This window comes from Pteropus vampyrus, unplaced genomic scaffold, assembly GCF_000151845.1.
Source record: "Pteropus vampyrus isolate Shadow unplaced genomic scaffold, Pvam_2.0 Scaffold300, whole genome shotgun sequence".
NCBI classification, from domain to species: domain Eukaryota; kingdom Metazoa; phylum Chordata; class Mammalia; order Chiroptera; family Pteropodidae; genus Pteropus; species Pteropus vampyrus.
The window spans coordinates 747,767-761,516 of NW_011889081.1; the positions used below are offsets into that span (position 1 = coordinate 747,767).

Sequence of the window (13,750 nt, forward strand, 5' to 3'; positions counted from 1 at the left end):
GAGGAGTAGGTCCCTTCTGCTTTGGGTCTTGGGGAGCCACTCTGGGCCAGGGCAGGAGGGCCACAGCCCGCTCTACATTCAGGATCCCAGTCTGGGTTTATTGAGGGCTAACTAGATGCCAGGTGCATGCCCAGTGCTTTATGTTAGTCTCATGACAACCCATTTTGCAGTCAGAGCACTGCGTGCCCTGTTCTGATCACGGTGTGACCACAGCTTCCTGACCACCATGATGTCTGACCTCCAGGCTTTTGAGGACACTTTCCCACTGTCTGATGCCCAGCCAGCTTCCCATGCTCATGGTTCTCACCTTAGCTCTGATGTGGATAAATCAATACCCAAGACATCTCCCCTGTTCTCCCACTCCCCTTAGCAGGGGCAAGGGTCTCTCGGTGCCCCACGGCTCCCTGTGCTGGTCCCTGTCATGGCCCATACCACGCTTGTGGCCCCTGTTGGACCATAGGCTCCAGAGAGCAGTGGACCTGCCCGTTTATTCCCAAACCTCTCCCAGTTTTGAGTACACAGTCGGCCCTGGGGAAGTGTCGATGGAGGAAAGAAGGTTGAAGGACAGTGGACAGGAGGAAGGTTTGAGTGTTTGTCTGGAACCCAAGGCCCCTGTCATCCTGTCCTTCTGGGACACTGGGCAGAAAGCCTGAGGCCAGGGTCAGGAGTGCGCAGGCAGTGCGCCTGCCAACTAGCCCACTAACCAGGGCGGCCGCTCTCCACACTCAGCATCCGCCAGCTGAAGGAGCGTGTGACCAACCTCCGCGGGAAACACAAGCAGATCTACAACCTGGCGGCTAAGGAGGTGGACCCGCAAGTCAACTGGGCAGCACTGGTGGAGGAAAAACTGGTACGGCCCAGGCGCCAGCTGGGGAGAGGGAGCCGTGTGGGTGCGGGGAAAACCCCACCATTTAATGTCACCACAGTCCTGCTAGGAGGGAGTCATGGTCTTGATATTTTCTGATGTTCGTGTCAATTGAGGAGCAAGGCTCAGAGAGGCATAGCACCTTGTCTAGAGTCACACAGTAGAAGTGGTGGCAATCGGGACCCTCCTGGGGTTGCCTTCCTATCCTAGCTCACTGGGATCCTGGCAAGCTGTGGGCAGCGGCTGGATTTCTGGCCAGCTACCACTCTTCCCATACCCTCTCCAGCTCGTCTCCACTGCAGAGAGGCACGGCATCTGTAGCCTAAAGTCCTCTTTTAGTGGTGTGGCCCTGGGCAAGTGACTCCCCCTGGCTGAACCTCGGTTTCCCCATCTGTGAAATGGACACAGTAACCATGTGGGCCTCTGAGGTTGCTGTGAGATTAAATGAGATGACAGCCTCTCCCCGCATGCCTGATGGGGCCACTCCGCTCGCTCACTCCTTGGCTGGCCCCGTGAGGAGCAGAGCCAAGGCCCACAGGGGGGGCTGCAAGTCCCCCGCCCTGTCCCACACCCCCTGCATGTTGTTGTCTCCATCCACTCCTCCCAGGACAAGCTGAACAGCCAAAGCTTCGGGACGGACCTGCCGCTGGTGGACCACCAGGTGGAGCAGCACAACATCTTCCACAATGAGGTCAAGGCCATCGGGCCCCACCTGGCCAAGGTGGGCACCGTGGCGGAGGGGACTGTGGAAGGAGGGGGTCACGTGTGCACTGCTGCCCTAACCCATGCTCTTGGCTCTGTCCCCAGGAACAGAACAGCGAACTCCAGGCCAAGTACCAGAAACTGCTGGTGAGAACCTGGAGGGAGGGGCTGGGAAGCCGGCGTGGGGACGGGAAGTGTGTGCAGTAAACGTTTCAAACAGAATGGAGGGAGATGAAGTGGGAAGAGATGGTACCCCAAGCCTCTGCCTTAGAGGCACCCCAGTTTGCCCTGTGCTCACAAAAACCCTAGAAGACCCCATTCGTCTATTGGAATACAACCTGTCCTGCAGGTTGCTTCTTATTTCTTTATTAAGCATATTCTGTGTGCCAAGTACGATGCCATATGTTTTATAAACAAGTTTTTAATTTCCCTTTTTAAAACCTTTAAAGAGTACGTTCTCCTTAGAACCGCATAAGTGCTGCATAAGTGCTTTCTCATGGTTTCAAACACCTCAGAGGTGGGAATGAGGGGCGGTGGAGCACAGCCATTGACAGGTTCTGCAGCCTCACTGTCTCCACCTCCGGTGGGTGGGGAGACTTTGAACGAGTTGTTTAGCCTCTGGGCACCTCATCCGCAAAGTGAAATTGCAAAGTGAAATTACCGCAAGTCCCTGTCGCACAGGATTGCTTTGTGGACTGAATTAGTTAACGTTGGAGGCGTCCTGAGCATAGTTCTGGCACGTGGTGGCCCTGTGTATGTGTTAGCTGCTGTTTTTATTTGCCTAGAAAAACGCAGACAGCCCCCTTCTCCTCTCCGTCCTCCCTGCCCCACCCACCTCTTCTCAGAAGTAAAGCCCTAGTGGGTTATTACTGTCCACCTATACAACGACATGACAGAGATAAAAGTGGAATTTGTGGTTGCTGACGTTTATTGAACACCAACTATACGCCAGTCTGTGCCTTATGAGATTAGTGCCGTCGCCATCCCCATTGTGCAGATGAGTAAACCGAGGCTCTACCGAAACGTCAATTCCGTGAGGCTTCTGGCTGTTTTGTTCACTGCTGTATCCCCAGTGCCTGGAGTGATGCTCAGCAGCACTTAGTAGGTGCTCAGTAAATGTTTGCTGAATGAATGAGTGAGTTTTGAGAGGTCAGCGACTTACGTAAGGCCGGTGGGCAGAGCCTGGTGCTGCACGAGGCGTGAAGGGAGGCCTCAGCCCCGCCTCCCGCCCGCAGGCGGCGTCGCAGGCGCGGCAGCAGCACCTGAGCTCGCTGCAGGACTACATGCAGCGCTGCACCAACGAGCTGTACTGGCTGGACCAGCAGGCCAAGGGCCGCATGCAGTACGACTGGAGTGACCGGAACCTCAACTACCCCAGCCGCCGGCGCCAGTACGAGGTGGGCGCTGGAGCCTGGGAGATAGAGGCAAAGTCCCGGGAGGGAGCGTGAGACTGCTGGGCGGGGCGCCGAGCCCCGCTCCACTGTCCGTCCCACTCCCTGCAGAATTTCATCAACCGGAACCTGGAGGCCAAAGAGGAGAGAATCAACAAGCTGCACAGCGAGGGTGACCAGCTGCTAGCCGCTGAGCATCCGGGGAGAAACTCCATTGAGGTGTGTGTGTACCAGGAGGAGGAGTCGCCTCCTCCAGGGTGGCCTCAGGGCAGCTTCTGCTGTGGGCCACCTGGACGTGGGCAGCCCCCATTATCTTGATCCTTTGCCACATCCCACCCGCCCTCGGCCCCTGGACTTCGAGAGCCCATGTGGTGCCAGCATCAGTGTCGTAGGGCTGCTGTAACAAATGACCACAAACTGGGTGGCTTTAAACAACAAATTTATTTTCTCCTAAGAAAGGAGGCCGGAAGTGTAAGATCGAGGTATCGGCAGGCTTATTCCCCTGAAGGCTCTAGAGGAGGACCCTTCCTTGCCTCTCTCCCTGCTCTTGGTGGTTGCTGGCTGTCCTTGGCAGTCCCGGGCTTGGGGCTGCATCACTGCTACCTCTGCCTGTGGTCATGTGGCCTTTCCCCTGTGTGTCTCCTCTTTTGACAAGGACAATAGTCATTGGCTTTAGGACCCACCCTAAATCCAGGATGATTTCATCCTGAGATCCTTAACCAGTTACATCTGCAAAGGCCCAATTTCCAAATCAAGTCACATTCTGAGTTCTGGGTGGACATGAATTCAGGGAGAGACGGATACCATTCAATTCCCTACAATGCCTTTGTGACAATTTAAAAGCGCCACTTTGGGGAGACACAGTCCCTACTTGTCTCTTGTGCAGTGTGCAGCCCAAGCACCTGTACATGGCAGTTCTGTGTAGTTCCTTGACATGTCCACTCTGTCCTCTTCCCACCCCCGGGCCAGAGCTGGCTGCCTCTGTGGGACCCACGCCCAGGCAGATGCCAGGTGCTCTCTATCTATCCCACCGTTGTCTGTCCTGGAATCCTGCCATCCCTCCCTTGGTGTCCCAGGCAGCTGCCCAGCGGTGACCTGCCCCCTTCTCCTGACAGGCTCACATGGAGGCCGTGCACGCAGATTGGAAGGAGTACCTGAACCTGCTCATCTGCGAGGAGAGCCACTTGAAGTACATGGAAGACTACCACCAGGTACCTGGGCCCCAGGGCACCATTGCTGGGAGCATTCAGTGCCTACTTGGCTCACTTGTGGCCTCAGTGCCACTTCCTCCAGGAGCCTTGCAGGACTGCCTTCCTGGGCCTCCCACTGCTCACACTTGTGATGCATGCACAGGTGTGCCCCGAGCTTGCCCAGCCCTTGTCCGTCTTGCCTGGGGGCCAGGTCAGTGTGGAGCCCAGGAATGAGTATGCGGGGTTTTGGTAAAATATATATAATTTTGGTAAAATATATATAATATAAATATATATAATATAAAATATATATAATATATAATATAATATAAAATTTGCCATTTTAGCCATTTTTAGGTGTACAATCCAGGGGTATTCATTCTATTCAGTGTTGTGCAACCACTGTCTTTCTAAAACTTTTTCATCATCCCAAATAGGAACTCTGAACCCATTAAACAATCACTCCTCATTCTTCTCTCCCCCAACCCCTGGTAACCTCTAATCTATTTCTGTCTCTTTGGTTTTGCCTATTCCGGCTATTTCGTGTAAGTGGAATCACCTGCTATGTGTCATTTTGTGTCTGGCTTCTTTCACTGAACATGTTTTCAAGGTTCATCTACCTTATGGCATGGATCAGAACTTTATTCCTGTTTATGGCTGAATAACATTCCATTGTGTGGATAGACCACAATTATCCACTCATCCATTGATGGATACTGGGTTGTTTCCATGGGAATGTGTGTTTTTAACAAGAGCTGTAGGGAATTATGAGTGGGCAGTTTTGGGGACACATGAATTCACATGACATGTAACTGATGGTTCGGCGTCTGAGCCTAAAGTCCCCAAATCTCATTCACGGCTGCAGCCCAGAGGATAGCTGACCATGAACAATTCCAGAGTTGATGGACTGAAGAATGGGCAAGAGAATTTTCTAGAACAAAGTGGGGAGACTTGTCTTCCATGTATCAGGACTTAGAATGAAAGTTTAGCATTAAGTCAGGGTATCCCTGGCACAAAGAGAATAGGATTCAAGAGAATCCCAAGCTTACTAGTGTGTACGTGAAAATTAATGTGTCTTAGAGGTGGCGTCATGTGGATTGGTGGGAAGAAATTTGGCTTCTTCCCCCCGAGACTCCCCCGCAAGGAGCCAGGCCAGGGAGGGCTGGGGATGTCTCCAAGCAGCAGGGCCTGTGGACTCAGGGTGAGTGGGAGGCCCAGCTCTACCTGGGATTGGACTTGAAGCCATAGTCGGGATTAGCCCCAGGGGCCTTAGTGCTTTTATGTCTGTAACTGGGCCACCCGGTCTCCCCTAGTTCCACAAAGACGTGAAGGATGCTCAGGAGCTGCTGCGCAAGGTGGATTCGGACCTGAACCAGAAATACAGCCCTGACTTCAAGGACCAATACCAGATCGAGCTGCTGCTGCAGGAGCTGGATGTGAGTGATGGGCCCAGTGAGGGTCTCTCCCTGTCCCCTCCCCGCCCTCAGCCCCAGGGAGGCTGTGCGGACTCACAGGGGCACTCCTCCTGCATTCAGGACCAAGAGAAAGCTCTCGACAAGTATGAGCATGTGGTGCGGGGCCTGCAGAAGCGAGGGCAACAGGTGGTGCCCCTCAAGTACCGCCGAGAGACGCCACTCAAGCCCATCCCCGTGGAGGCACTCTGTGACTTTGAGGGTGACCAGGTGAGCTGCTGCCCAGGTACCCCAGGCAGGCCAGGCCCCGATCTCTTTTTGTGTCACTGAAAGGTCTTAAGGGTGACATGGCTGGATGCAGGGCCTCAAACACTCTGAGGAAGCTGTGGTCATCTCTGTCGTTTGGGGTCACTCTCTGCCGGCCCCTAACAGTGCTCCACCATTTGCCCTGACCTTCTGTGCTACCAGTTCAGCAACCACAGTCATTCCAGCAGAAATCCCAGGAAGGGTTCTCACTGGCCCAGTTTGTCATGCCCAGCCTAAACCAATCACTGGGGCCGGGGGGATGATACCATTCTCTCATTGCCAGGCACGAGTCACGTGTCCACCTGTTGTAGTTAGGGACTGGGAATGGAGAAGGGAGAGACCACACAGACTGGGTGGGAATGGCAAGGAGGGGAGTTCTCAAAGGGAAATCCAGGTAGGTGCCGAGCCTGCAGACCCAACACATCCCCTGGTCCTTCCCAACTCTACAGGACAGTGTCTTGGGGAGGGTCTGAGAGATGGGCTAAGACTCCCCAGGGAGGAAATGGCTTCTTTGCTCCTGGGCCACCAGCTGAAGCAGGTCCCTCTGTGCCCTGTTTGGCCTGCCCCTGCCAGGGCCTGATCTCAAGGGGCTACAGCTACACCCTGCAGAAGAACAACGGGGAGAGCTGGGACCTCACTGACAGCGCAGGGAACAAGCTGACTGCCCCGGCCGTCTGCTTCATGATCCCCCCCACTGACCCTGAGGCCCTGGCTCTGGCCGACAGGTACGGACAAAGGAGGGAGCCAGCATGAACTGGCTCTACGCCCTGGGCACAGCCCTGGGTAACACCGACACCCACTTGGGATGGGCAGATGCTGTTGGCTGGGCTGACTTGCTGTGTGTGAATGTCCAACTGTGGGCACAGTTCAGTGAGCGGTTTCTCTGCGAGTCCCTCTGGGCCTTTGCACATGCTGTTTGTGCCCTCTACTTGGATACTTACTCACTCACTGCCCGGTTGGCTCAGGCTTCTTGGCTTGACTCAGCTCAAGTCACCTCTTCTGTGAAACCTTCTCTGACTGCCCCCTCCCCTGCCACCCTGGCTCACTTCCTGCTGCGTCTTTGCTCTTAAGCACCTCCACCTGCTGCACGTCTAGCTCTTCACCAGGATGCTGCGTGTATGCATCTGTCTCATGGGCAGTGGCTCTCATTTACTGTCTCCGGGGCCTTGTTCAGTACCTGGTGCAAAGTGGGGACCCCAGAATTCTTCGTCGAATGAATGATTCAGGGAATGCCTTCATTTATTCATTTAGCAAGTATTTATTGAGCACCTGCTATGTACTGCTTCCTCGGGGGAAACATCGTGGTGGGGAAGACGAAGGAACAAACGAGATCATTTTAGGTAGTAAGGCTTGCTATGAAGAGGAGAGAAGGAAAGGAAGGAAGGGGTCCATCTGAACCCAGGAGTGACAGAAAGACCAGTGTTTCAGCAAACTCTTTCTGTGTATTGTGGTTTAACTTTTCAAAGCTTTTGATGAGCTACCTGCCTCCTCTGGGCAGTCTGCCCAGCCAGAATCCAGGGTCCTGCGTCTGTGGGTAGAGGGGTGGTGCGCTACCCTGGGTCCGCAGCCCCTTTCTGCTCTCACAGCCTGGGCAGCCAGTACCGCAGTGTGCGGCAGAAGGCAGCCGGGAGCAGAAGTGCACTCCAGCAGCGGCACGAGGTGCTGAAGGCCGAGAACCCTGGAGGTCGGTGCTGGGCCCACTGCCCCAGGCTGTGGGGGAACAGGGAGGAGGTGCTGGACCCATGGTCTGTGCTGTGAATGGAATAGCAGGGACTGGGCATGACAATGGTTGGGGAGGCCGGGCTGGTCCCAGAAGTCCCAGTTGGTCTCGTAGGCCCATGCCCCGGGCCTCATGCCCCCTACTGCCACCTGACCTTCTCATTTCCCTCCGACAGATGCCTCTGACCTGCAAGGGCGGCAGCTGTTGGCCGGCTTGGATAAGGTGGCCAGTGACCTAGACCGGCAGGAGAAGGCCGTCACGGGAATCCTGAGGCCACCCCTGGAGCAGGGCCGGGCTGTGCAGGACAGTGCTGAGCGTGCCAAGGACCTCAAGGTACCACCAAGCTGGGGGCACGGCTGGGCCCCCTGCTTAAGGTCTCATGCTCATGGGGGTCTTGATGTTCAAAGGGGACCACCTGCCACGTAACAAGAATTCCTGAGTTGTGGGGAGCTGTGCTAGGCCAGGGATCAAGGAGGAGGTGCCTGAGCCCTGGCACCTCGCAAACACACCCCTGGGAGAGGGCTGGTGAGGCTCGTGCTGCCTCTGCAGGGCTTGTTGCCTGAGCAGCTCAGTGCCGAGTGGAGCAGGAGGCCATAGGGCAGAGCGGTGGCATGTGAACAATCCATCACCCCTCTTTCACATGCACACACAGTCTCTTGAGTCCTCAGGTGCCCTCCGCGGTGGGCATGACCATTCCTGGGTTAGGGGAGGAACTGGGCTTAGATAAGTGCGGTGGCCCCTGATGTGGCTGCTAGGTACCAAGTCAGGGCCCAGAGGACGCCTGGGACGGGCGGGAGCACAGAGGACCCCACCACATCCGTGCCTAAGCTGCTTGGAGTCGTAGGGTCCCCACCTATGAGTGGGGAGGAAAAAAAACCCTATTCCATAGGGTTGCCCCAAAGAGAGAAGTCACGTGCAGTGCTTGACAGTGCATGCTCGGTAATGGCCTCTTCACCTCACCCTGTGTGAAGGACAGTCCCCTGCTGCAGAATCCCTGGAATGCTCAGTACAAATGCAGACTCCGTGCCCCGCGCTGAAGCTTGTAGGCCCCTGGGGGTGGGGGGTTCTGCCCAGCTGTGGCCAACACAAGCATCTCCGGTCCTGACAGAACATCACCAATGAGCTGCTGCGGATTGAGCCTGAGAAGGCGCGTGGCATGGCTGAGTGCGAGGCCTTCGTGCAGGCCCTCCCGGGCAGCGGCAGTGCACCCCTGCTGAGGACCCGGGTGGAGGACACCAAGCACAGATACGAGCGCCTGGTGCAGCTGCTGGACTTGGCCCAGGAGAAGTGGGTGGCAGGCAGGCAGGCAGTGGGGAGGTCGGGCTGGGTCAAGGGGCCGGAGAGACACCCCCACACTCCTGACCCATGTCCTCAGGATCGACGTTGCCAACCGTCTGGAGAAGAGCCTGCAGCAGGGCCGAGAGGTGCTGGCCACCTATGAGAACCAGCTGACCCAGGATGACACGGTGCCTGAGAGTGGCCGCGCCCTGGATAGCAAGAGGCAGGAGTTGGCGGTAAGTCTGGGGACCCTGGGCCTCAGGAGCCTTTCTCTCTAGGCTCCCACCACAGCACCTCTGGACAGATGCAGAGGGGACCACGGCCCCAGGGCCCAGGCAATTTGTTTCTCCAGGTGTGGATGCCTGCAGTGTGCCAAATTGCAAGTTGCAAATGGAGGCCCATGGCACAAATCCCAGCTGCTCATGGGATCTGTGTGGCTTGTGGCAATAAAGTGCCAGTATTTAAAACCATAGCTTTCTATAAGCCTCCGAGTATTTTGGAGCAGCTACCCCAGTCCCCAGCATTTGCCTGCCTGGCTGCTGTTGGTATTTAAGTCTATGAGCCTGAGGGAGGCCCCCTTATTCACATACCAATTCATAAAATCCTGGTTGTGTGTTGAGACCCTCACCTCAGCCGTAAATGGGCTCAGAGAGCAAAGCCTTAGCCAAAGTGTCAAAAGGGGAGAGCAGCCGGTCATTCCAGTCGCAGGTGTGGCATCACAGGGCATATGCTGCCCGCTGCAGGGTTTCAAAGTTTTCCCAGGTTTTGTTCATTATGACAAAAGGGAACACTGCAGAAATGGCCACCAGTCTTGAGGAGAAATGCAAAGGCAAACACTTCCAATGCCCAGGCTTTCCACCCCTTCCCCCAAGGCAGGTGACCCCAAGCGCCTGGGGCAGTGTTGCACTAGCCCAAGAGCTCTAGCCACGGCGCCCACGTCTGCCTCTCTGCCCCGCAGGCCCTGGCCTCCGAGCTGCAGGCCCAGAAGAAGTCCCTCCTCGGGGAGGTGGAGCAGAACCTGCAGGCAGTCAAGCAGTGCTCCAACTCGCTGGCCAGCCGCTTCCAGGAGCACTGCCCGGATCTGGAACGCCAGGAGGCTGAGGTCCACAAGCTGGGCCAGCGCTTGGACAACCTCTGCCAGCAGGCTGAGCTCAGGTGAGGGGCCGAGGATGGGGGTGGCAGCCTTGGCTGAGCCAGTCTGCCTTGAGGCCACCAGAGTGGGATCTCTGTCGATGCCACACCAAAAGTTGTTTTCTAAATTTCCACTTTTTGAAAAAAGCAATACAAAGTAAAACTCAAGTGATTAAATGGCCAGCCCCTTTTCCCCAAGATAAGCGCTGCTACCAGTTTTTTGTGAACCTTGCAAACGGTTCTGTATGAGCTGGGGTAGGTGGATAACACATGAATGACAAAAAGACTATGGATACCATGTCTTGCTATTTTTCCTGTCATGTTTTGCTGGCCTCATGAGTCAGTCAATGTTCCCTTCTCTTCTGTTTTCTGGAAGGGTTTCTATAGAACTGATATTACTTCTTTAAATGCTTGCTAGAATTCACCAGTGAGGCAATCTAGGCCTGCAATTTTGTTTTTCGTGTGTGCAGATTTTAACTATAAATTCAATCTCGTTAATAGATACTTGGACTACTTGGGTCATCTCATTCTTGAGTTGTCAGTACTTTGTGTCTTTCAAGGAATCTATCTCATCAAGTTGTTGAATTTATTGACATAAAATTGTTCATAATCTCTTATCTTTTTAGTGCCTGCAGGATCTGAGGGGATGTCCTCTCTCATTCCTGATGTTATATCCTCTTTTGCTATATTTGTATATTCTCTTTTTTCCTGATCTTTCTGAGGTTTATCAATTTGTTGACCATTTCAAAGAACTAGCTGTGGTTTCAGCAATCTTTCTCCCGTTTTCTTGTTTCCTGTTGAATTGACATCTGTTTTTTATTATTTCCTTACTGCTGCTTACATTAGGTTTAATTTGCTTTTTTTCTTAAGGTGGATTTGAGAGTTTTCTTCTAATATAAACATTTAATCCTCACATTTCCCTCTCTGCACTGCTTTTGCCATTTCCCACGCATTTTGATATGTTTTTATTTTTGGTGAGTTTAAAAGATTTTCTGGCTTCCCTTGTGATATCTCTTTGGACTCACAGATGACTTGGTCCGGCAGTCCACAGTGCGTATCTCTGCACGTGAGTGCACGAGAACTGGACCTACTTGTTCTTCACAGAGGCCGGGAGTACTCCAACTTAATGTCCCACAATTTGTTCCCTTTCTAGTGAATGTTTAGGTTATTTCCAGTTAAATCCCATTTGGTCCCCCAACTTTAAAAAAACAAACAGAGATGACTTCTTTTAGAAAGGGTAGGGGATGCTTTCAGTGAGGCGCCTGCTTGCTGTGGCCGAGGCCTAACTGGCTTTGCCCCCGTAGGGCCCAGAGCCTGCGGGGCGCCAGGGCTGCTTACGATGACTACCGCAGCGGCTGCGACCGTGTGCTCCAGTTCCTGTCCAACATCCCCAGTTACGAGCCCCAGGAGACGGACAGCCTCAGCCAGATGGAAACTAAGCTGAAGAATCAGAAGGTAAGACAGCTGCTTCCTCTTTCAGAGGCATATGGCCACAAGAAGGGGAAGGTCAGAGGTCAGTTAGCCAGCCCCTTTTGTGGAGGGAAGCCAGGCTGCGGCTGCCACTTGCCCTGACAGAGCTGTGTCCTCATGGGACCTCAGCCTTGCTTGATTCTCAGCACATCTCACTCTTGAGAACAAGAATGGTCTTGCTCGCTTCTCCCTCCCCAGTGCCCAGCAAGGGGACTGGCTTAGGGTGGACACGTAGCACAGGCTGGCTACACAAGCGAATGGCTACGGAAACATAAGCAGCGCCCTCGTGGGGAAAAATCCCATTTTCAAAGTCAGAGTCCTCAGAAGGAAGCAGTCCCGGAGAGTGAGGGATGAGAACATGGGAACCCAACAGCCTAAACTCAAATCCTGGTTTACCCCTAGTAGCTGTGTCCCCCTGGGCAAGTCACTGAACTTCACCATGCCTTGGTTTCCTTTCATAAACTGCATAACGATGGTACTTACCTCACAGGATTGTTGGAAGATTAAGTGAGATTATCTAAGTAAGATATTAGAATACTGCCTGACATTTTGAAGCACTCAGTAAACATTTCTTGGCAAAGATAATTATCTTCTTGGCCCTTCCTCATAGGACCTTAGAGTTGCCTTTTGTAACAAACATATATACAAGGAAGCCATTCATTATACTTTGTACTATAGAAGAATTTCAGATTTAAGGAATCGAGCTAATTTATCAGGTTTTAAAAAACTTTTGAGTTTTAAAGTCTCTTTTATTTGACAGAACCTGCTAGATGAAATAGCAAGAAGGGAACAGGAAGTACAGCAAGTCTGTGCTCATTCCCAGCAGTACCAGCAAGCTGTCAAGGTGAGATGTGAAACCCTGCCCAGAGTGTCATACAGCAGGGCCTCTTTCCACCAGGTTAGCTGGGAGAGAAGCACTGGCCCCGGCAGTGTCATCCTCAGGCCCTGCTGGCAGCTGTGCAAACTGGCACAGTCATTTGGGAAAACAATATGGTACTAGTCATTGAATGCCAGAAAAGGGTTTTCTACTGTTTGAAGCAGTAAAGTGGGAGGAATTTATTCTAAAGAAAAAAAACAGAATAATAACATAAGCAAAATCATTTTAATAGCATTGTTTATAATAGCAAAATAGACAAACTAGAAATAACCTAAGTGTCTACTAGCAGAGGAACAGTTTAAGTAAATTATCCATCCATTTGATGGATTATAAAGCTGTCAAACTGTTAACCAGAGGGTCAGGAGATGGCAGCCCAAGTTCAATGAAAAAGCAGAACGACACTCTAGGCATGCAGAGAAGGCCCAGAGGGAGCCCTCACATGTTGTTCAGGGATGCAGCTATGTGCTGTTGATGTCCTGAAGGCTCGCAAAACCTCTGGCAGTCAGCACAGGGTGCCGCTGAGCGGAAGACCTTTGCAGTTAGCTGGAAGGTCTGTAAGAACATTGCAGTCCCAACTGCCCTTGTCTGCCCTCTGCCATGTCTCTTTCTCACCCAGGACTATGAATTAGAAGCAGAGAAACTAAGGTCCCTTCTTGACTTGGAGAATGGAAGGAGCAACCATGTGAGCAAGAGAGCCAGGCTCCAGTCCCCTGCTGCTAAAGTGAGGGAAGAGGTGAGCTCTGTGGCTGGGCGATCGTGGAGCTGCTGGCTCTGCAGGGAGCGCAGCATGCAGGCCTCGGAGATGCACATGCAGTAGGGAAACTGGGCTGGGCACCCTCGGGGGTGCAGGGACACTGATGTGCCTAGAAAGGCAGCCCAGTGGAGTTCTGGGCCAGAGCCATGGGTTTGGGAGGTCCCCACTTTGCACCCCCTCAGTATGCACACAGGAAAGCTGAGGTTATCAGTCCTTCTACACGAGAACATTAACGCTCAGACGGAGACCTGCTCAAGGCCACTGCGGATTTAGATTTCTGAACCTAAATTCAGTTTTCTCTCCACCAGATGAGACTAGAACTCAGGATAAGAAGGGACAAGAAGCTACCCTCTATCCCCAAATGCCAGATTTTTCAAAACCTGTCCTAGCTCTTTCTCAGCCTGCTGACTCCTGTTTGCTGATTACTCTCCATAGGAAGCGGCTCTTGCTGCCAAGTTCACTGAAGTTAACGCCATCAACAGACAGAGGCTGCAGAACCTGGAGTTTGCTCTGAATCTCCTGAGACAGGTAACAGATATCAGTGTAAGACATTCTACTCAAAACTATTCCAGCAGGTGAGAAATAAGACTCATTTGGCCTCAAAAAAACAGCCGTGAACTATTGGGAGTGCGCCTTGCTAACATGGCTGGGCGG

General features: G+C 53.2%; 1 protein-coding gene across 1 annotated transcript in view; it reads left to right on the plus strand.

Moving 5' to 3' along the window:
- The window catches only part of PPL (periplakin), a 42,271-nt gene that overhangs the window by 24,353 nt on the left and 4,168 nt on the right, over positions 1 to 13,750 (plus strand). The window contains exons 3-20 of the mRNA XM_011376616.2: positions 730 to 850; positions 1,473 to 1,586; positions 1,673 to 1,714; positions 2,803 to 2,964; positions 3,070 to 3,177; positions 4,074 to 4,169; positions 5,462 to 5,584; positions 5,684 to 5,830; positions 6,440 to 6,591; positions 7,453 to 7,550; positions 7,762 to 7,919; positions 8,695 to 8,873; positions 8,962 to 9,100; positions 9,823 to 10,019; positions 11,300 to 11,450; positions 12,226 to 12,309; positions 12,959 to 13,075; positions 13,532 to 13,624. Of these exons, the coding sequence (XP_011374918.1) occupies positions 730 to 850; positions 1,473 to 1,586; positions 1,673 to 1,714; positions 2,803 to 2,964; positions 3,070 to 3,177; positions 4,074 to 4,169; positions 5,462 to 5,584; positions 5,684 to 5,830; positions 6,440 to 6,591; positions 7,453 to 7,550; positions 7,762 to 7,919; positions 8,695 to 8,873; positions 8,962 to 9,100; positions 9,823 to 10,019; positions 11,300 to 11,450; positions 12,226 to 12,309; positions 12,959 to 13,075; positions 13,532 to 13,624 (2,281 nt within the window). The remainder of the gene's footprint in view (positions 1 to 729; positions 851 to 1,472; positions 1,587 to 1,672; positions 1,715 to 2,802; positions 2,965 to 3,069; positions 3,178 to 4,073; positions 4,170 to 5,461; positions 5,585 to 5,683; positions 5,831 to 6,439; positions 6,592 to 7,452; positions 7,551 to 7,761; positions 7,920 to 8,694; positions 8,874 to 8,961; positions 9,101 to 9,822; positions 10,020 to 11,299; positions 11,451 to 12,225; positions 12,310 to 12,958; positions 13,076 to 13,531; positions 13,625 to 13,750) is intronic.